At 37.1% G+C, this 21,811-nt stretch overlaps 1 protein-coding gene across 9 annotated transcripts in view; it reads left to right on the forward strand.

Annotated features, from left to right (window-relative positions):
- Positions 1–21,811, forward strand: part of LOC102236405 (calmodulin-binding transcription activator 1-like) — a 386,596-nt gene that overhangs the window by 7,961 nt on the left and 356,824 nt on the right. For all 9 annotated transcript variants that reach the window (XM_023330191.1, XM_023330195.1, XM_023330168.1 and 6 more), the window contains one exon: positions 12,866–12,969. In XM_023330191.1, coding sequence (XP_023185959.1) covers positions 12,866–12,969 — 104 coding nt within the window. The remainder of the gene's footprint in view (positions 1–12,865; positions 12,970–21,811) is intronic.

The following is a 21,811-nucleotide window of genomic DNA, read 5'->3' on the forward strand; positions in this document are numbered from 1 at the left end:
CACATTTAACTAAACAAAAATTGTATTTCTGTTAAAAGTGTGTAGAAGAGAGGAAGAGGGCCTCTGCAACTGAAACCCTCCTAAAACAAATATCAAAGTCCAAAATGGAGCTCCTTAAGAAGCGGAAGCTGAGGGTTTGGCCTTGGCCCTCACAATACCCTGACTCAAACATAATTGAAAATCAATGAGCAGACTTCAAAAGAGCAGTGCAAGCAAGATGGCATCACAGTGCCACAGGACTGCAAGCATTTTTGCGAGAATAACAATAAGAAGTAAAGAGCAAAATGGAAATTCTTTGGATACAAAAAAGTGTCTACATGTCGTGGCACTTTTGTAGAAATGGTTCCGCAAATTACAGAGGTAAAAGAGTGAAATTGTTTTTGTTTTGTTATTTGGAATCCATATAAAATTATTATAAAGAGTGAAGAGATGTCTTCTACTTGGTTTCTAATAAAAATCAAGTCAGTTTTTAATTTATTAGTTGGATTTATTTGTCGGAAAGAAATTGGTACCTGCCTTTTGCGTACTGTTATAGTTTCTGACAGGGATATGTGCAAATCACAGATTCAGAGACAACAAAACCATTTCCTCAGAAATGAATGCACTCAAAACTAATATCCTGAAAATTCTTCTGCAAGTTTGTACCTCCTGTTTGTTCCTCCTCATTCTTTCATGTCTCGCTTTCAGATTTTGTGCTTTTAGAATGCAGCATGTCACCAGCTGACCATATCTCCTTGGTTGTCTGAGTTCATCTCTACTTTTTGTTTCCTCTGCCAACAACTTGTTACTGCTTTATGCCTCTTTACCCATTTTCTGAGTTTTCACTGCTGTTTTGACATCTGGCCTGTTGTAGAGAAGTTTTTCTACATTTAATTTTCCACTTTCTTTCATTGCCAATTTTCATATATCCCATTATATTTCAGTATTTTATGGCTTATTTTTTTTATACACTGCAGCTGCATGTAAAACAGTGGTCAGATTTGTTTCTTTGAAAGATATTGGTGTTTTATAATGGTCCTTCACGGCATTAAAACTGATGTATCTGTAAAGCTCTTTAAACTAAACTCTAAGATGTCGTTTTGTGCAGGGAAACTCATCCAGTTTAATGATTCTGGACTTCAGTGGTGTTAGACCTAAATGAATTTCTCAGCACTTCTTACTGGTCAGTGATGAGAATCGAATGTTTATAAACAAGTAAGCCACAGTTAGCTGTGTAAACTCAATTATCTGAGGTAACTGCGATCATGCTGGCAGAGTGCTCATATTCGTCTTTATTGGCTTCTTTAAACATGCAGGGATAAACTGACAGAAAATCAAATTGTAAATTTTTTCTATTCTGTTCGAGTGATTGATGGATGTTTATCCTCTGCTTATAGTCTCTTTACAACCCCTTGAGTTGCCGGTAAAAAAACAAAAACATATATTTCTTTATTTCTCTTATCTGTCTGTAAATACAACACCTTGTGAAGGTATTTTTCTCTTTAACTTGACCACATTTATCATATTGCAACAAAAAACTTGTTTACTTGAGATTTTGCGGGATTAACCAAAACAAGGTAGAACATAACCATGAAATAGAAGGAAAGGACAACACGATTTTCATATGTATTTACAAATAAATATTAGATAAATATGTCGTTGTTTTGTATTTAGCTGCAGCTACCTTCCCATCAAATCTGACCTGTTTCCCTTTAGGCTTGGTTTGTTCAGTGGAATATGTGCCGTTAATTTATCCTCTATATGTAAAGTTTTATATGTAGGCCAGAAATTTCAACACACATCTAGATTTATGCTAAGAATGCATTACTTGTTGACTTAATAATTAGGTGGCATCTGAAGATAATTTGTTACCCTGGAGCCTGAATACAAAATCACTGATTTTTATCTGTGAAAAAAAAAATTATTTGTTTCTTTCATTAATATGTGTTGATTTGTCACATACATTCACAATAGAAATGCATTTTTTGTATTTGTATTGTGACAAAAGGGATATCCATACCTTTGTAAGGCTATTGCTGTTATGTGAAATACCAAAATTACAGATTATTGCTGTATCCAAAGTTTCTATATCTGCAGCAAAACTGTGTAACTTAGCTCTGATGTGATTCAGGTTGAAACATAGTTACAGTGCTCTTCATGTCTACAAGCCATATTAGCCTTTGTGGAAAGTGTTAGCATTCAAACAGTTGCTTTAGATATGCACCGCCACTGGCGATTTGTTGAGTGATCTATAGCCAAAACATTAGCTTGCAATTTCTCCACAATGCAGGCACAGATTAAAAAGAAAAACTGTCACTCCCAGAGCGCTCCCAGACAGAGACAGAAGAGAGAGGGTTTTGCGTTCAGGGTTTAGATATTGATTAAAGATTTGTTTTTGTCAGCCTTTCCAGTCTCATGACCCTCGCTCTCATCTCTAGGGTGGGGCTGGAGCAAGCGAGCATGACAAATACCCTTAAATTCAGCCCAAGTGTTTGCTTAGCAGCCAAGATCAGTGATAATCCAAACATCAGCAGAGAAAAATATATCTTTACAGCCAGGGTGATGTAAATTATGGAGCAGCATGTGCAGGCGACCGCTATTTGGCACAAACACAGCCTGTGATTGTAACATAAAAGCTGCAAACCTTTGTGCTGAAAGGAGATTCCTTCTCTGTTTAGATTTTTGTATGTGAGCAAAACTCACTTGCTCATCAGGACCTGGAATGTAATTGGCTGCAGTGTGCCAGCTCAGCTCAGCACATCCTCTCATGTAACAAACCTTTGTAGCAGCCTGTCTTGCACTTTAGTGTTACTACCAAATTGTATTTTTCTGTGTATTTTTCCCCAGCTACCAGCTACAGGCAGTTATTAAGCCTGCTGTTTAATCTCAGTTTCTTATTAAACCTTAAAGGGAGATTTGTATGCAAAACGCAGAGAAGCAGAGTTATTTTAGTGTGCCATTAGCTTATGGTTATGCATGTATTTGTTCTTTAAGCACTAATCAAATCATACAATTTGATTTGGGAACTCTACTGTATATTAAGTATAGTCCAAATGTGGCTTCTAAGGTATTCTCCCTGGGGTTGTTTTCGGCTGATGCACACATCGCAGTAGTTTTCATTCCACAGTGGGCAGATCTTTAATTAATAAGCAATTCTTTTTGGAAGTTCCTTCTTCAGAAGTGGAAATGCCCAGTGGAAGAAATCGAAGCTCAGATATTATTAGTGTGAATAAATAGATGTAAAAGAATTTAAAAAACTTTGAGCGTGCATTGCTGTGAAAAGAAAGCCCTCCTCTACGCTGAGTTTCCGCTTGCGAGCTTTGAGAGCTTTGTTAGAACTGTGCTCGTGTAAAAAAAACAAACAAACAAACTCCTTCTTTTGAAGTTAGACAAGGACTCCTGGATTAGAGAATGCCAACAGTGTTGATCTGAAGTGCCACATCTAAAACACGTGGCATACTTAACAACAAAAGGACACAATTGCATTTAAAACAATGCCGGAGCAGCTTGGAATACTCTGCTGTATCAGAGGCAGATACAGTGAACACCAACATTTACATTTGATTAGATAGCATTCATTGTTAAAATGTAGACATCGCGATTAATTAGATATATGTTAAATATTTGGTTGCAGACTGTGCTGTTGTTTTGATTGTGTAATTCATGATCCTTAGACGACAACAGATACTTGGCATGGTCTCTGGTGATGCTCTGCCAGGCCTGTGCTGCAGCCACGCTCATATCTTTCTTGTTTTGAAGGCTTTTTGCCCCGAGTCTGGTCGAGAGCAAGTGAAACACATGCTCAGTTGGATTGAGGTCAGCTGACTGACTTCGCTATTCTGGAGCAATGCACACAGTATCAAAATACTGAAAGTCAGCATTTTGAATCCACAGTTTGTTTTTCATACCAAATGCAGTTTACTGCCTGTACTGTATATGGAGTCTGTCGTAAAATCGTATTTTCACAGTATACGGGAGAGGAGTCTAAAGGAATTTCCGTTATACTTTATATGCTGTAAAAGTAACACCTGGAAATAGTTTGATGTGTAGAGAACACCTTTATGGCACAGATGGAGAGTTTTGACACTGTAATCAACATGCACATCAGTAATCTCTTAGTTCCCAAACCTGAAAAGTAGTCTCACCTTCTCTTGCCTTGTGAAGTAAAATGGTCACTTTATTTTGTTAAACTTTAAACTTTATTTCGTTCATCAGTGATTAAAGAGTGAAATAAATTACTGAAAATTTTCTATTTTACAAACATATAATCTTGAGAAGGCTAGATTTGTCAGAAGGGACAATGAGGAGAATGTAAAAAAACTATAAGTAAATAGGCAGTCAAAGGAAGTGATAACTTTTTTGTAATTTTTTTAACAATATATTTCGGTATTTCTTTTCTGTTATAATCCTCTGAAAATTTTGCAACGTCAAATATAGAAGAGAAGAAGAATTAAATGTGGTATTTGCTTGAGACACTGAGATTTATAACAGCAATATGTTTAAAAACCAGCCACAATAACATGATGGTGCTGCAGTATGTAGTTTAGGTATTAAAGAGTTGAGCGATCCTGCCTGTAAAGAATTTATAAGTAAAACACAGCTGTGATTTAATGCTCCAACTTATGCATAGAGGTTTCAACTGCAAAGTATTTTGGAGAGGAGACCAATTTCCAAAGCCACTCGTTTGCAAATAAGGTAGTAGCCCCCCGCCCCCAAAAAAGAAAACCCCAGTGCAAATAAAAATGAAAAAAAATATTACAACCACTGATGAAAATATTTGCAACTCTCTTAAAATAGTTTTTTTTGTTCCTACTCTAAATGTTTTAAAAGAGTAAGAATGTCTTTCACAGACATATATGTTTGCAGAATTTGTTGAATCTGGAATTTTCACACTAATACAAATAATTGTGAAATGGAAGCAGAGGATTTGTGGTTTTCCAAGCTTTTTTGCAAATTATATTTCTGAAAACAGTAGTGTGCATTTATGTATTTGCCTCTTTCACTATTATTCAACCAGTTGCCTTCAGAGGTCAACTAATTAATGGAGTTCACCTGTGTGTATTTATATCTAAGTAAATCCAGCTGTTCAGTGAAGGCCTCAGAGTTACATTATCAAGCAAACAGCATCATAAAGACCAGTAAGCACAACCGACAGATCAGAGATAAAGTTGTAGAGAAGTTTAGGTCATGGTTAGGTTATAAAAACATTATGCCAATCTCTGAACACCTCACAGAGCACTGTTCATCATCATGACAAGGGGACGGTTTTCTTCAGGAAAGACCAGGAATCTGGTCAGAGTTGATGGATGGAGCTAAACGTGATCCTAGAAGAACATTTGTTAGTTGCTCCAGAATTTTTAAGACGGGGATTGAGGTTTAACTTTTAGCAAGACAACAACCCTCCACATACAGCCAGAGCTACTGTGGAGTGGAATAAATAAAACCATTCAGGCACATTCTGTAATTAGATTATTATTGAAAGGTTTAGTCATTTCACTAACTCAATCACCAAACAAATCGTCTTATGTAGATTAATTGCACACAGGCTGATGTTTTGTAGCCTTTATTTCTGTTAATTGTGATGATTTTCCTTTTACAGAGAATGGAAATCTGACACTGATCAATAAAAAAACATTTTTAATACACAAATCTGGGCTTAATGAAAAGGTTGTTCAATACCTGCTACCTACTTTTTGGATATGACAGTAGTTACTTGTTAAAATAGGCCAGCCAAAGTGCAGACCGAAATCCAACTGAGAATCTTGGCAACTGGAAAACTGCTGTCACAGACACCCACCATCTAATCTGACTGAGCTTTAGTTAAATTACAAAGACGAATGGGCATAATCTTGAGTCTCTACATATGCAAGCTGCGAGAGACATACCTCAAAACACTTACTGCTATATCTGCAGCTAAAGGTAATTCTACAAAGTATGGACTCTGGGGGTTTCTGAATAGATATGCACATATTTTTCATTTATTAAAAAAAAAAGATTGAAAGCATCTGTAAGTTTTTCAGCTATTTCACAAGCATGCACTACTTCACGTGAATCTAAAACATAAAAATCCATTAAAATGTGACACAACATGAGAAAAGTTTAATATCTATTAATATTTTACATACTGAATATGTTGGTGCCATACACTGTATGGCCTTAGGGTGATTCAGGGAACTATTAATTTCTCTACAGAAAGAAGTTGCCATAAGTGAAAAAAAAATATCTAGGTTTGTCACAAGTTTATCAAATTTCAGCTAATATTAATGTACAATATAAAGCTGAAATTCCATCAAGTTTTAATCTAAGTGTGGGCTCGCTTTGCTTATTTTATCCCATTTTAAGCTCCTGTAAGTAGACTGCACATTAAGGCAGTTATAGTTTTCTATCTTTCCTTCACCTTGTGTCATTCAGTGACAGCGTGTTCTCCACTTTTGACGATAAAACCACTGTGCCGGTACCTCACAGCAGATGCTGGATGTGATTCTTAATTGGGCTAAGCCAATGATTGCGTGTGCAGCTCATAAAAAACTGAGTCTACATGTAGTATTACAGGAACAGGCTGGTGTAGCAGATTTTACAAATCTACTTCGCCACTCCTTTGGGTATAGTGATGTTCTACCTTACACGTTACACCCAGAGGCTTCATGCCAGCTCTGTCTCTATGGATCAACTGGGTTGAATTTTCCATATGGATGTTCAGGGGCAGTGACACTGTACTATATTTGTGTGATAGGCAGCAGGGAAGCCACAGAGACTCTATCTCAATGATTACATTTTGAAAACTTTTTCTTTCTTTTCCTGAACATTGATATCTACCACTGACATCTAGTCTGTTTCTTTTCACTCACTTTATTTCTCATTTTCTCCCATTTTACACTTATATAATCACAAAAAAGCCATTTCAATTCCAGGTATTTGCTTGTTTTCTTGTAGAAATTTATTTTTAAGCTTTATTGCATTACAGATGGAGTCATTTGCATTATACTGAGCAAATGTATTTATATTCAGTTTGGCATGCAGACATTACAGCTGAAAAATAGATTCATTTTCACATGGATTAAATAGTCTCACATAAAAATGCATTGTTACACTGCTTTTAATCATTATAAATCTTGTGCTCCTATAAAAATGGGAAGTTGGCAGCCAGATGAATAATATAAATTCATCTTTCAGGTATACAGTTCATATCAACCTGTATTTGTTCTTTTTTTGACGCTAAAATACTTTCTCAGTGAAACAGCCTGATGTGATCATCTGCTCAGACTTTACTGCCTTACTTTTCAAGATAGTATTTGAATTTATTTAACAGTGATCATAAATTTACTTACAGCATTGATATTTTATTTCACTAAGTAGCAAATTGAATTAAGTGATCCTTGCAAAAGTATCCATATCCTTTGATATCCTATTAATCACAGAAGCGAAGAGGTAGAGACCCACAGTTTAGGAGGAAATTAACATGACAGCTACTACAGTAGTGGTGTGCTCAACAAATCTGGCCTTGATGGAAGAATAACAAGAGGAAAGCCATAAAAAGTCTCTTTCAAACAGCAAACATGTCACACGAGCATAAAATTAAACCTTTTGGCTTGCATGAAAAATGCAATGTGTGGAAGAAAACTAATACTTTCACATCGCCCTCACCACACCTGTCCATGGATAAAACAAGATGGGATCAGAATCGAGCTGTGAATGTACTTCTCTGCAGTAGGAACAGGGTGAAATAAATAAATGTAGGGGAATCCTAGACAAAAATCTGTTTTTGGTTTTCAGAAAAATAGACTGTTATGCGCTGAGTTGTTTTGAGTTGTTTTTGAGGTTTGATTATTCTGTGTACTTCAGTCTCTTTCTTTAAATCTCTCAGTCTTGTTTCTGTTTTACCTTAGTTCAGTCTTTCTTAGTGTTTTTAGTTATGTTTATTTCTTGTCTCCAGTTATTACTTGTTACTCTAGTTTAATTGTTTCTTTGGTCTATCAGGGGTCTCAAACTCCAGTCCTCGAGGGCCGTAGTCCTGCAACTTTTAGATGTGCCTCTGCTGCACCACACCTGAATAGAATAATTAGGTCATTAGCAAGGCTGGGAGAACTGATCTACACAAGCAGGAGGTAATTAAGCCATTTTATTCCAGCGTTTTGTATCTGTGGCACATCTAAAAACTGTAGGACAGCGGCCCTCGAGGACTGGAGTTTGAGACCCCTGGTCTAGTTATACTTTAGTGTTATATTCATTTCCTAGTCACTTGTGTACTCTCCCTCGCCCACTGTGCCATTTTTTCTCTCTCTCTTGTCACACCTGCGCCTGTTAGCTCATCAGCCCCGGTCTTTTGTTCCAGTATTCACCCTCACAGTATTTAAACCCTTCTTCTGCTCATACTGCTGGCTAGTTCCTCCTCTCTAATCCTGTTATACATTGTTATTTTCTCTGTTTGTTCCCTGCTGCCATAAATCCTTGGATTTATGGTTTTTGTTCTGCTCTGGCTTCCTGATTTTTGTAAGTTTTTTTTTTGTTCATCATTTTTATTTAACATCCTTCACCTACAAGCTACCTCTGGCTCACTGCATTTGGGTCCAAATACACACCTACAACATGACATAGAGCTACAGTTACAATGCTTATAAGAAACTTGGGAAAGCCCAGATGATTATATATTATAGTTTAATCAACAATCTTTATTATGTAAATAGATGCACCTCTGTGGATGTGTTTAAGACATCAACTCACATGTACTGCTTTGTAACAAAATCCAAAAATTTAAAATCTCTCAGGCAAGTTTGAATCCTTAGTTATAATTTCCAGAAGCCTGTAAAGTTCAGTTATTTGGAAGTGACTGTTAAGAAAGGAGACATGTTCTCTATAGCAGTGGTTCTGAAATGGGGGTACGTGTACCCCTGGGGGTACGTGGAGGTACTGCAGGGGGTACATGAAGCTTTTCAAAATATCTTTAAAAAATCAGTAGGCTCCTCATAATAAGTCTTGGGAAAAATTATTTTGTGAAAAGTTCGATAAAATATAAATGTGTGTTCATGCACTGAATTTTATATTCAGTATTTAGTTTCAATATCCTTTAAAATAAAACGGTTTGACTGGTTTTATACCTTCCTGGTGGTCACCGTCTTCTGTTTTCTTTTTTGTTTAACCATGCAATGTTTGCAATATGGATGTATTTGTCAGGTTCACTGATATAAGTTGTTTGGCTTTAATAAATCAGACAGTGATTTTACAGCACTGTACCCCTTTTTAATTCCAAAAATGTTTTGCCCGTGTCAGGGGGTACTTGACTAAAAATATATTTTTAAGGGGGTACATCACTGAAAAAAGTTTGAGAACCACTGCTCTAGAGCAACGCATGGAAGGAGCAGAGAGTAGAAACGGTAGAAAGGTACTCAACTTTTTCTACTACTTTTACACGACTTCACAGGCCCTCGCATACAGGTGCTGGTGCGAGGGCTTTCACAGGCCAGGGCCTTCACATGCCTTCGCATCCAGGTGGCGGTGCGAGGGCCTTCACAGGCCAGGTCCTTGAAGGATCCCTGGCCTTCACAGGCCCTCGCGTCCACGTGGCGGTGCAAGGGCCTTCACAGGCCAGGTCCATGAAGGATCCCTGGCCTTCACAGTCCCCTCGCGTCCACGTGGCGGTGCGAGGGCCTTCACAGGTCAGGTCATTCAAGGATCCCTAGCCTTCACAGGCCCTCGCGTCCACGTTCGGTGCGAGGGCCTTCACAGGTCAGGTCATTCAAGGATCCCTGGCCTTCACAGGCCCTCGCGTCCACGTTCGGTGCGAGGGCCTTCACAGGCCAGGTCCATGAAGGATCCCTGGCCTTCACAGGCCCTCGCGTCCACGTTCGGTGCGAGGGCCTTCACAGGCCAGGTCCATGAAGGATCCCTGGCCTTCACAGGCCCTCGCGTCCACGTTCGGTGCGAGGGCCTTCACAGGCCAGGTCCTTGAAGGATCCCAGGCCTTCACAGGCCCTCGCGTCCACGTTCGGTGCGAGGGCCTTCACAGGCCTTCACATTACCACGTGGTCGTCTTATTCAAGCACTTCTGAAGGAACAGCCTGCGATGTCATCGATGACATCACGTTCGTTTTGTCGGTCTGATGTCATCAGTGACAGTCAGGGACGGACGTGATGTCATCGATGACATCGCAGGCTGTTACCTCAGAAAAAATGTTTTTAATACCTATGTTACATGTCTCAGCTGTATTGAAACAGTTGTAACAATTGATGTTTGTTTTGTTTTGTCTCTTCTTCTCCTTTCTTCCGAGTGGGAAGCCTGTAAACAAGAACAGCTTTAGCGAACGAAGAACAACCGCCGTTTTCTTCCCCAAACTCTGTCTGTTTTATTACAAATTGTCAAAATCATGAAATCATGCAATCATACATTGAACATTCCTTTGTGCATTCATGTCCATGTGTCCTTCTGTTGCTCCAAAACAACCATATTCCATCTACTTCAATAAACAGCATCAGCCCCCACCAGCTGTGACAGCATCCATGGGCCAAATCAAAACAATTCAACAATCGATTTAAATCTTACAGATTTACATAAAAAGAAAACTATTCCTCAAGTTCAGTGAAATTGTAAGGCTACTAATTTCTTTGAATTGTAATAACTCTGAAAAATGTAATCATATTATTAGTTCTATAATTTAATATGGGCATATTTAGAGGACTAGATCTAGCTTAAGCTAGTACAGTAGAATCAATAACAGGGTAATAGGGGAAAAGTGGTAACGTCTATAATAAATGTTTGAAACTGATGAGAACTGATTTCCGGTACATGTAACAGAGTAACTTTAACACTTCCTATCAAAAGATAACACAACCCGTCAGGATACCACCGAAATCTTAATAAGGTTGGGTCGGAGAGTGTATCGAAGTTTAGATACATGTAGCAAACTTCTATAACGGCTGTTTTACGACCGTTATAGCTACAAACCGTAATTATGAAACAAAATCACTCTTTTTCCCTCGTACGTCTAAACACGTCTAGCAAGTAATTACGAAATCAGCACCGAATGAACTTGTAAATTTACATTTTAGCGGGGATAGTTTCCACCAGCTTCACACTACTAACCTGTAAACAAGAACAGCTTTAGCGAACGAAGAACGACCGCCATCTTTTTCCCCAAACTCTGTCTGAGGCGCAAGGGGGAAAGGGGCGGGGCTCCTCACTCTAGGTCTCCTGGTGAAACGCTGTCTATAATTTGGCTCTAACAAAACTGGAAACATCAGTATGAGACCTGAAAGAGCGTAGGGACACCCTAGAGCAGTGGTTCTCAAATGGGGGTATGTGGAGGTACTGCAGGGGGTACGTGAAGCTTTTCAAAATATCTTTAAAAAATCAGTAGGCTCCTCATAATAAGTCTTGGGAAAAATTATTTTGTGAAAAGTTCGATAAAATATAAATGTGTGTTCATGCACTGAATTTTATATTCAGTATTTAGTTTCAATATCCTTTAAAATAAAACGGTTTGACTGGTTTTATACCTTCCTGGTAGTCACCGTCTTCTGTTTTCTTTTTTGTTTAACCATGCAATGCTTGCAATATGGATGTATTTGTCAGGTTCACTGATATAAGTTGTTTGGCTTTAATAAATCAGACAGTGATTTTACAGCACTGTACCCCTTTTTAATTCCAAAAATGTTTTGCCCGTGTCAGGGGGTACTTGACTAAAAATATATTTTTAAGGGGGTACATCACTGAAAAAAGTTTGAGAACCACTGCTCTATAGCAAAGATAAATATGTTTTGGGCCGAATGTGCGCATAAGCTCAAAACTCAAGCAAGCTAGTAAGATTGTCATTATTGTGAAACAAGTCTGAATCTATGGAAAGTTTTGAGAATTACTGGTCATTGATATTTTACATTCAGTCGGATTGAGCTAAAACTATTGTTGCAAAGTATTGACTCATTTAGATGCAGAACACTCTTTGCAGGTATTAGTTGGTAAAAAGAAATATTGAAAAACCATGCATCCTGTATCTTTCCACTTCACTATTATGCACTACACAGGATTGATCTTGAACCTCAATAATATAACAAAATATACAGCATACAAAAAAAAAAATCAAGGGGTATAAATACTTTTGAAAACTAGAGCATATTATCTGGGAACCATAACATTTAAAAATACATTTTAAGTTAACTACATCACAAACAAAGTAAATAAGGATTGTTTTAATCTTAAATGTTGTGTTTTCATTACCAAATAAGCAGAAAATTATAATTTTTAACAGAAAGGTTTGGAAACATCTGTTTGTGGAAATAATTTCTATAATAGTGAACTAAGTTACTGAAATAAACTTGAATAATTTTCAAATTTATTCAATATTACTATAAGATATTTAGCATATTTTGCAAAAGAGAGCAATGATAAGAAATATACACTTGATTTCTTTACGTCAAAGGTTTGTCTGTAAATCTTAGTTTGATAATTCTTGTAAATTGTAGCTTGAAATACATACATTATGATTTAAGCAATTGCCCTGGTAATTGCATTTATTTCCATGAATAATACCCCACATTCTTTAGGGCAGCACACATCCTCCAATACTAACTCTCCATACACCATAAAATCACTCAAGGGTGTTTATTGTGTCTAAATAATGAATAGACACAGCCTTTCCAAGTTGACAGTGAAAAATTCCTGGTAAACTCCCCTGACAGATTGCATTACACAGTAAAATAATTTAGCCGACCACAAACTAAAATGTATGCATTATGCTGTTCTTAAATTAATTTCCTAATTCAGCTGGGGATAGTTATTTTATAGTCAGCGTTTTAAAGCCGAGAGACTGATAGACTGATAAAGAGGGAAGACAAGTGAGTCAATAAGATATGAAGCCGTTGCTTAATATTCTTTTCTGTTTCGCTCTCGTTGTAGATGAACATGGACATTTGAAAATATACCTGCCCAAGAAGCTGCTTGAATGTCTACCAAAATGCACGTCGCTGCCGAAGGAGAGGCACCGGTGGAACACTAATGAGGTAAGGACGCCGCTGCTTATCAGTCCTGCTTCCACTAAATCCATCTCTGCGCAGAGATATCCTTCCAGCAGACACGCTGCTCTCAGAGACCATTTTTAAACAGATTTGTAAGTCATGTCAACTCTCTTCAGAACAAAGTCACACAATCTATTGTAGTGGCCTTAAACAGTGGAGACAAGCTGCTCACATCAGCTTCATGTGAAAGTATGAGATGAGTAAGTTTGTGATTTTATTAAACTTTTGTTTCTGTTTATGGGTTGCTATTTTCAGCATTTTAATTTTAAAGTTGACTATATCATTTGCTGCTATTAAAATTGATCTTAAGAAACCAATTAATTACTTTGACAAACATCTGAAGTGATATGATGTTTAAAAATTTGTTTTATATGAAATCACAACTTTAAAGAAAAAAAATCCATTGCAAGAGTGTGATTGGTTTCACTTGTAAATGTGAGGTAGATTGTAACAAAATGCAAAAAATCACTAAACATTTCCTCTATACTTTGCTTATATCCAGATATTTGTCAGACATTTGTATTTGGATTTTATAATTCACTCTTCAGGATCTTGTTCTTTAAGGAAGCACCATTTGGTATAAAATACTGATCAAAATGCTTATCTTTTGTCGGGTGAAAGTTAATTAACCCTTTCTGTTAATTTAACTGAAGACAGTTCAAACTAATTTTATTTAACATGAACAGAATAACAAGAAACAATACAGCATTTTACACAGAAAAATTTGTGTCTTGTAAAAAATTACATGGTTAATTAAGATTGAGACAATTTAACAATCATTTACAATCTAGGAACATGTCAACTAACGTCATGCACTTTTATGCTTTTTGTAGCAAGTTTAGGCACAAATGCTTTTATTCATAAATGAGGATAGTCTTCAGATATTTTTATTTCTTTTTAAAATCAAAACTATTCTGTGTAATAAAGTGGAGAATATTTGTTATAATAGAAAAAAAGCTTGAATCAGCAGCGCTGAGTTAAAAAATGACATTGAATAACTCTCTGAAATCTACATATCCCTTTTAGATTGTCATATTTGTTATTTTAAAAATTGAGATAATTTCAAAACTTTTGGTGTGACTATGGGATCTGGAATTAAACTGGCAATATAAACTGGTGTTAATAAAAATTGTGTCCAGAACTAAATCTGGAGGATCAGCTGAAGAGGGCTTTGGACAAAAAATATCCTCACAATCTGAGACTTTCAAGTCAAAATATGGCATGTTGACTTTACTCCTAACAAGTAAGACTGAATGATGAAATTAAATCAAAAGGTACTTTAATAGAGTATTAGTTCAAACGTGTGCATTTTTATGCAACCTCTTTTTCATTCTAACAGATTTGTTCGCTTTTCAGTTAAAAGATAAATGTCACATGTGCAAAAAGGTTTAGAAAGGATTTAGCTTAGCCTTATTTTTCGCTACATCACAAGAAACTGCGATTTTAACAGTGCTGTGTATGCTTGGCATACAAAGTAAAATATGTTAAGACATAGGGAATAGTTTCTAACAGTTTTTATGATGAATTATTCACTTGGAGTCTAGAAGAAAGTAGACATAAGTCTTAAACATGTTATACTGTAATTCCCAAACAGGGACTTGTGTTGCTTCATTTGCCTCAGAACTCATTTGTCAGCCTGCTCTCCTTCTCTGGGGATAGGTTGATGAATTTATTGCTTTCATTTTCACTATTGATGGATGAAAATCTTGTTCTTCTTTTCAGAGAAAAACTGGTAGTAATTAGACCTAAATACACTCGATGACAAATCTTAAGGCCGATGCGCAAAAATCAACCATCCGTGCTTTGGGGATTAACAAATTGCAGCCATATAAATACAGTCATCTGCGGTGATGAAAGTTAATTGACTGAAAAACAACCAGATAATAAGGCACCAGATAGGGTTGTGTTGTGAAACAGGATATTCAAAAAGATGGCCTGTCAGTTACAGTGAGCAAGTATTTTTTTTCACATTGATTTTCTGTTGTGCTTATATTTACAAAATAACTTAAAACATGAACTTTTCTGTTGTAAAAAAAAACAAAATTAAAGTCCTCATTACCACAGAAGGGAGTTTGCCCAGCTCCGTATAATTTACATCACTCGCAGTCTCCATCCTCTGTAAGTTTCCATCTGTCATGTCTGGGCTCACACTAGACCTGCCCTAGTTATGAAGAAAATGTAAAACGCTTGTGTGTTTCTAATTGGCTGATGTTGTAACTTGTTTGCCCTGTTTGACCTGCATTGTGCTGCCAGCAGTCTAAATTAATTAACATGGTTTTGAAATTGATCTCAAAATGTAAGTCTAAGCATTTGCTGTGGAAGGCTGTCGGCCACAGTTGTTAGCACGGACTGTCGTCTGCTACCAAATAAAATCATCTCTCTGTTTTGGTCGCTGGGCTGCAGATTGTTCTGTGGACGTTTGGCCTGCTGATGAGGGAACGCAGTAAAAATGACCGAAATAGGTGGCTTTCTTGGTGTCACGTTATGCATGCCAATAATGTTTGCCAAGGCCGAGGAGAGCGAGGTAACCTTTCCTAAAACCAAGGACATTTCTTTTTTGTGCAGACCATGCAGATCCGAGTGTTTGTGCCTCGGTGGTGGCAGACAGGCAGGAGGGGAGGGATCAGAGAGGCTCTTGTCGGTGCAATTGTGTGACTCTTACTGAAAGTGACACCTCATCAATTTTGTGCATATTTCTGGCACTAGCTCAGCAGGCTTAATGCACTAATTTCCCCCTTTTGATATTTGAGAAACCTGAGTCGAGTGCATTATTGTATGTTATATATCATAATTATTCCTCTTTTGTCTTACTATTATGTGTTTTTACAAAAAAAAAATATATATTTTACTGGAACAGTTTTTATTAAGTGTGTCGGAAGCCCACAAGTTAAATAACAGTGTGAAATATTTAAATCTGCTTTGATGTATCTATTAATCCATTGATTGAGGTTAAGCAGGAGCTATCTTGATGATTGATTCATTTGTGTAAGCATTCTTTATCTGTTGCTAAAGTCAAGTACATGGTTTTAGAATTTACTTGTTTGTAAAGATTAAGTTGAGTTTAATTCAGTTTATGTAGGTCCAACTCACTGTCATCTCAAACTTTACAAGACAATTTCTACTAAAATCCAGAAATCTGTGATCAGCTCAAATCAAATCAATCACATAGATTCAAATTCAATTCAATTTGATCATGGTTGTTATACAATTAGGTCAAGGTCAGTCTAAAATCGCAACTGATGAAAATTATCTTTTTAAAGTAACCCAGCTGGTTCAGTTGTTGATTTTTGTCCAATGAGCATTTTTTTCATAAAGAAATCCGAAGAGAAAAGCTACAATAACTTGGTTAAATCAATGTGCACACTAGTGTTGCAGTCAAGACCACCTGAACTTATATCAAGTTAAGACCATGAGCAAGACTGAGACAAAACCAAAACTTTGAGGGAGATGAGACGAAAGAGATACAATTTCAAAGAGCATGTCATCATAATAATAGTTGTTGCTGCAAACATTTAAGTAAAATCTGCGTGCAGGCAGAGTGAGCGAAGACGACAACTCCAAGTGAGCAACATTTTTAGTGGTTTGTCTGGCTGTGTTTCACAAACAAAAAAACGGATATATTTGCACTCAGAAATGTTTCTTCTCTTGTTTGCTCATTGTTCTGCTCTGCTCTTCTCATACAGACACAGGGTCTAAAGTTGAAATTAAGAAAAAAAAACTTCCAAGGTTCTAATTGTGAGTTAGGTAAGGGATGTTGCAGTTGCAGTTCTTGAGAATAAAAGTCCCTAATCCGACATGTCCGAGACATAACCAAGACTTTTTACATCTGCAAATCAGTGCACACCTTTGTGTACTAAACACATAGTAGACATTGGGTTTAGTTCTACCATGAATTTTGTTGAACGTGATTTACTTGAAATAAAGTTGAACTATCCCAGTTGGATTTTTCAGACTTCTACACGTTTACATCATTTAGTTAAATCCCCAGTTCAGAAAACAGCCAGAAGAAGAGAATATAAAATGTTCACAGAAAATATTTCTAAATGATAGCACAGTTAGAGTGATCAGTGTCTGGAGAAAATAAAAGGAAACTAGTGTAAAAAAAAAATATTGAAATTACATGAAACTGGTCTGAGAGGACAGAAATGCTGAAAGAACTACACCGATTTCCAAAAAGGACTCATTGTGTTCTGCATGTGGCAACAGTCCCCTGTATTCTTTTTATGTTTTGGCCAAGGAGTGAGTTTCTGAGAAGCATTTTCTTCCAAAGAAAATATCCAGTTCTGGCTTCAGTCTTACAGATCATGTGCAAGGATTTGTTGGTGTGTGAGGAGGTTCCAAACATCTTTATTTTGCGCCAAAGGTATTTTAACCCAAACCTGGATGTGTATGCTAGAAAGCAGAAGATAAAGATTGATTTTATTTTTTAGCATCACAGTTACTCCAAGCAAACGTCCAAATCCACATAAGAATAACCCCCTGAAAGGAAAATTACAGTTCTGGATCGGCATATTCAGAGTTCATCAGAAACTGACTCGTCTACAGAGAAGGGTGATTGGCTAGCAAGTTTACGCTTAAAACATCCTTTGTTAGATAAAGACAAATTAATCATCCATCATTTAAACTACTGTTTCAGAAACTGTTCACACAAAACAAACTGTGATTTGTTGTATTTCTGCATTACATGCTGACTAACTATAGTTAGTCAAGGTTAAATTACAAACAACAGGGAACAGAAGTTGAGTTTAGTCAGGAACTCTGATACCTATCAATTAAAAATAGTTTGGGATTGGATCAGGACATCCTTAATTTTCAGTGTTGCTGGATTATTTTTAGTTGGAGCTCATTTATAGCACTGGTGAACCTCCAATAAAGAATTCCTGACTTGAGAGAAAAACTGCTTAAAAGTTGTATGAAGGAATATTCATAAAACATTTATTGTCTCTGTACCGCTGTCCACTTTTCACTGCAGTCGCTTCATGTTCAATTCTGGAGTAGTTCTGTTTTTTATAACACTTGCACAGTACTTTTTGAAGGTGACTGAGTCTGGGGTTGTGGTGTTATTGGTGACCTGAAGTAAAGCTGAAACAGAGCTATTCATTTCCACCCACCTCATGACTCCCCTGTGTGGTTTGATTTGAAGGAGGTGCTCAGGAATACATTTTCAGCATTTACTGGAAAATTAAATAAACCAATTGAATCAAAATTCAGGGGAGAGGTTGAATGGCATCTCGTCAGTGAGTCATGAGAAGCATGCAAGGTAGGGATATGCTGGAAGCCTTCGAATTATCAGAAGGACAGAATTACCTGACAGTTGTTGATAACACAAAAGAGCTACCACTGAAGGAAACAAAACAGAACTGCTTTGTTTGAAGCATCTTTTTTTAGTCCCGTTGCAATTATCAGGGACATTTCCGTGATCTCTCATCTGTCGATGACAAGGTGGTAGCACGGCTTATAGTAAGTAAGTCGCCATAGCAAACAGAAATTGTTCAGAGACTCTGTATTTACCTTGTTGGTTGTAACTGCTCTTTCAGCCGTTGATGTCATCATGCCTCTCAGGTGAGACACATACAAACGAACCTTCACAGCATTCCCCTCAGGTCTGAAGCCAACTGTCTGTTTGGCGCTCCAGCACAACAACCTCTATTTTGCCAGACGCTTGGGCCGAGATTAGAATCTTTTTAAAGGAGGACATCTCACACAGGAAAGGCTTTAGGCCTATATCCCTCTCAGGATCAAACAGAGTCGGCTCGATGTTTGGTCGGGCTGGAATGCAGGACTGGAGTTGCTCTCAAGAATTACAATTTCGCCTACAACTGCTTTTAGGATAGCCTTCTTTTATCTATGTGGTTCACTTCGGATTAGCATGGCTCCAACTATTTATCGTGTTTAAAGATGGTGTATCTAAATGTCATTTTGTTTTGTGTAGACTAATTCTTTTCAGCTTCAGTGCTTTAAAAAGTATTCATACTCCTCGAACTTTAGCTCATTTTGTCGCTTTACAAATTTCAATAAAGGTTTTCAGCCAAAACAAAACTGCGCCTTGTTGTGAAGGGGAATGAAACTAATACATCCTGCCTAAAATATGTTTGCAAATAAAAATATGAAAAAATATTAAATGCATTTGTGTTCACTGTTGCCTCTAAGTAAAATCCAGTTAAATCAAATGCTTGCTGAAGTCACCTAATTATAAAGATCGGTCAAGTCAATGATTAGGTTGTATTAAAGAATAAAGCAGTTTTAGGTGCAACTGTCTCGCTTCTGTAGGTTTCACACAAGAAAAAATTTAATTTTTAAAATAAAACTGTAAGACATCCACACGTGAACAAAAAGATGTGCTGGTCAGATGAGACCAGATGTTTACATTTCCTGCAGGAAAGTTATCTTATACGTTCAAGCAGAGCTACAAAGAAATAATTAAGATCAAAGCATATTAAGTATTAAAAGGGCTTAGTCCATACCTATATCACACTCAGAATATGCAACAAAACTTGGAAACTTAAGATTCTACACAATACCCATTTAAATTAACTGAACTTGAGCTATATAAAAAAAAAGAATGGGGGGGAAAATACCCCAAAATTAACTGTAGGGGTAATTGCACTTTTTTTTCTGTGTAGCTTACGACTCACAGTGACTGAATACAATAAATATCAGACTTTCTCGATTTTCTTTACTACAATTTTTTAAAACAAATATCTTTTTATATGCATTTCACAATTATGTGCAGAATATGGTTGTAAAAGGGCAAATTGTAAAAAGTATAAGGGATATGAATGCTCCTCAAAGGCACTTTTAATGGTTTTACTGTCCAGTTTCACTATCCAGGTCTTTTCAGTGCAGAGTCTGAATCACGGTATGTATGTTTTGAATGTTGTATGCTGGATGCGATCAATTGGGTTTATGTAAACTTCTAAGCTTTTAACAAGAGACTTAAGTGGGACAAACAGAAAACTCCTCAGTTGTGGAGAAGTGACTGCCTTGCAAAGCACTCCGTTTTAGAAGCAGAGGCAGACTAGTACAGCATGAAGTCTTGGTCGAAGGAGGACACTTGGTCTAAGCTGGTGTGACACCCTCAGCCTTTAATAAACGCCACAACGCTCTGAGTACTGTGAGCCTCCTCTCGGCTCAGAGGAAACTGCTTCTGAACTGGTGCTGAACCAAAACAGACAAGAGAGCATCAGCTCAGACCTCCACCGGCCTGCTACACATTTAATGCCCTTGTCGTCAGGAATAATCCTCTGTGCCTCACATCGATGCCAGCAGCAGCACCGCGTGGTGCCTACATGCAATATGCCACCACTCAGGACAGAGCAGGATAGCCAGTAGAAACACTCTGCGGACTCACCGGGCAGCGGGTGGAACAGGCGGGGGTGGTGATCAAAAACCACAACAAATGAAATTAAGGCTGATATCAGATAGATCCACAGTTATCACTGTAAGAAGGAAGGTACAATAATGACAAATACCACTGGATGCAGTGCAGTGCAATCATTCACTCCTTATCGCTGACTGAAACATAATTTGTGTTAACCGCCTCCACGCCACTTTGCTATCTTAGGCCCTGCTGTTTTCATTTTACGCATCCATCATTTCTGTGAATACAACCAGTCAGGAGAATATCTTATCATTTTCACTTAAATGCATCTGTTCCTTGGATAAAGAAATGTCTTCTTTTAATGTTTTTTTTTTTTACATTTTAATTTTGAATTAAAAAGATACGACTACAAAAGGTCTTCATCTCACATATGCGTTATGGATCTCATTCCGAGCTAGCAAAGGGGCAATTCTTATCTGTAGGAAAACTCTTACTTAATTAATATCTCTAGTCTGTTGGAAAAGTATACTGCGCCAACCTGGTGAGATTTTTTAATTATTTCCTAAAACTACATGCATACTTTGGATTTGTTTATATCTTTATGGGCTGTGGGTCAGCTATAACAGCCAAAGCAAAAGATGAGCAAAAACAAAACTAAAAACAAACTAAAAACAAGCACATTTTGGTTTTCATGTTCCAATCATATTTTACAGTCAGATGTCTCATGCCTTTGCAGTTGTTGCAAATATAAACCCTTTGTGATGCGCTCTCTTCCATCTGTGCCATATTTGTAATTGCAGGAGGAAATTAACTGGTACAGTGCTTTGAAAAAATATCCACATCCCTTGAATTTCTTCACATTTTGTCAAATTAAATCCTCAGATTTAAATTAATTATATTAGGACTTTCCTTGAGAGAACAACACAAAGTTGCACATAAATGTGAAAGGAAAACGATACATTTTTACATAAAAATGAATCTTTTACCTTCTGAAATCACCTTACTGGTAAATAGAGTCCATTTATCCATAAATCAGGTGTGGAAACTATTAGTCATACACTCCACAAATTAGATTTTTAAAGACGGTTAAGAGGTCATTGAACCAGTGAAAGAAAGTTCTTTCACTGTTTCAACATATTTGAATCAAATTGGTCGCTCATTAGCATGCATCATCAGAGCACGTCATGCTGATGAGTTGTTGGACCATTTAAATTAACTGCATTTAGCAGAGACACATGTGAAACTGACAACGGCCCTGGAGGACTGGAGCTGGACATCTACGGTTTAGAGTTAGACCAAAACATAATCACTTATCAAACTCCAGTGGATAATCTTTTGCAAGACTTGGAAATGGATGTTCACAGACACTTTCCATTAAGTTAATCTATTTTGCAAAAAGCAAAAGGGCATGGATTTCATTGTGAAAGCTTGCAGAGGCATTCCCAAAAACACTTGCAGCTGTTATTCCTGCAAAACACAACATATATTTAAGAGAAGTGCAACACT

The sequence above is a fragment of the Xiphophorus maculatus genome, chromosome 1 (genome assembly GCF_002775205.1).
Source record: "Xiphophorus maculatus strain JP 163 A chromosome 1, X_maculatus-5.0-male, whole genome shotgun sequence".
Classification (NCBI taxonomy): Eukaryota; Metazoa; Chordata; class Actinopteri; order Cyprinodontiformes; family Poeciliidae; genus Xiphophorus; species Xiphophorus maculatus.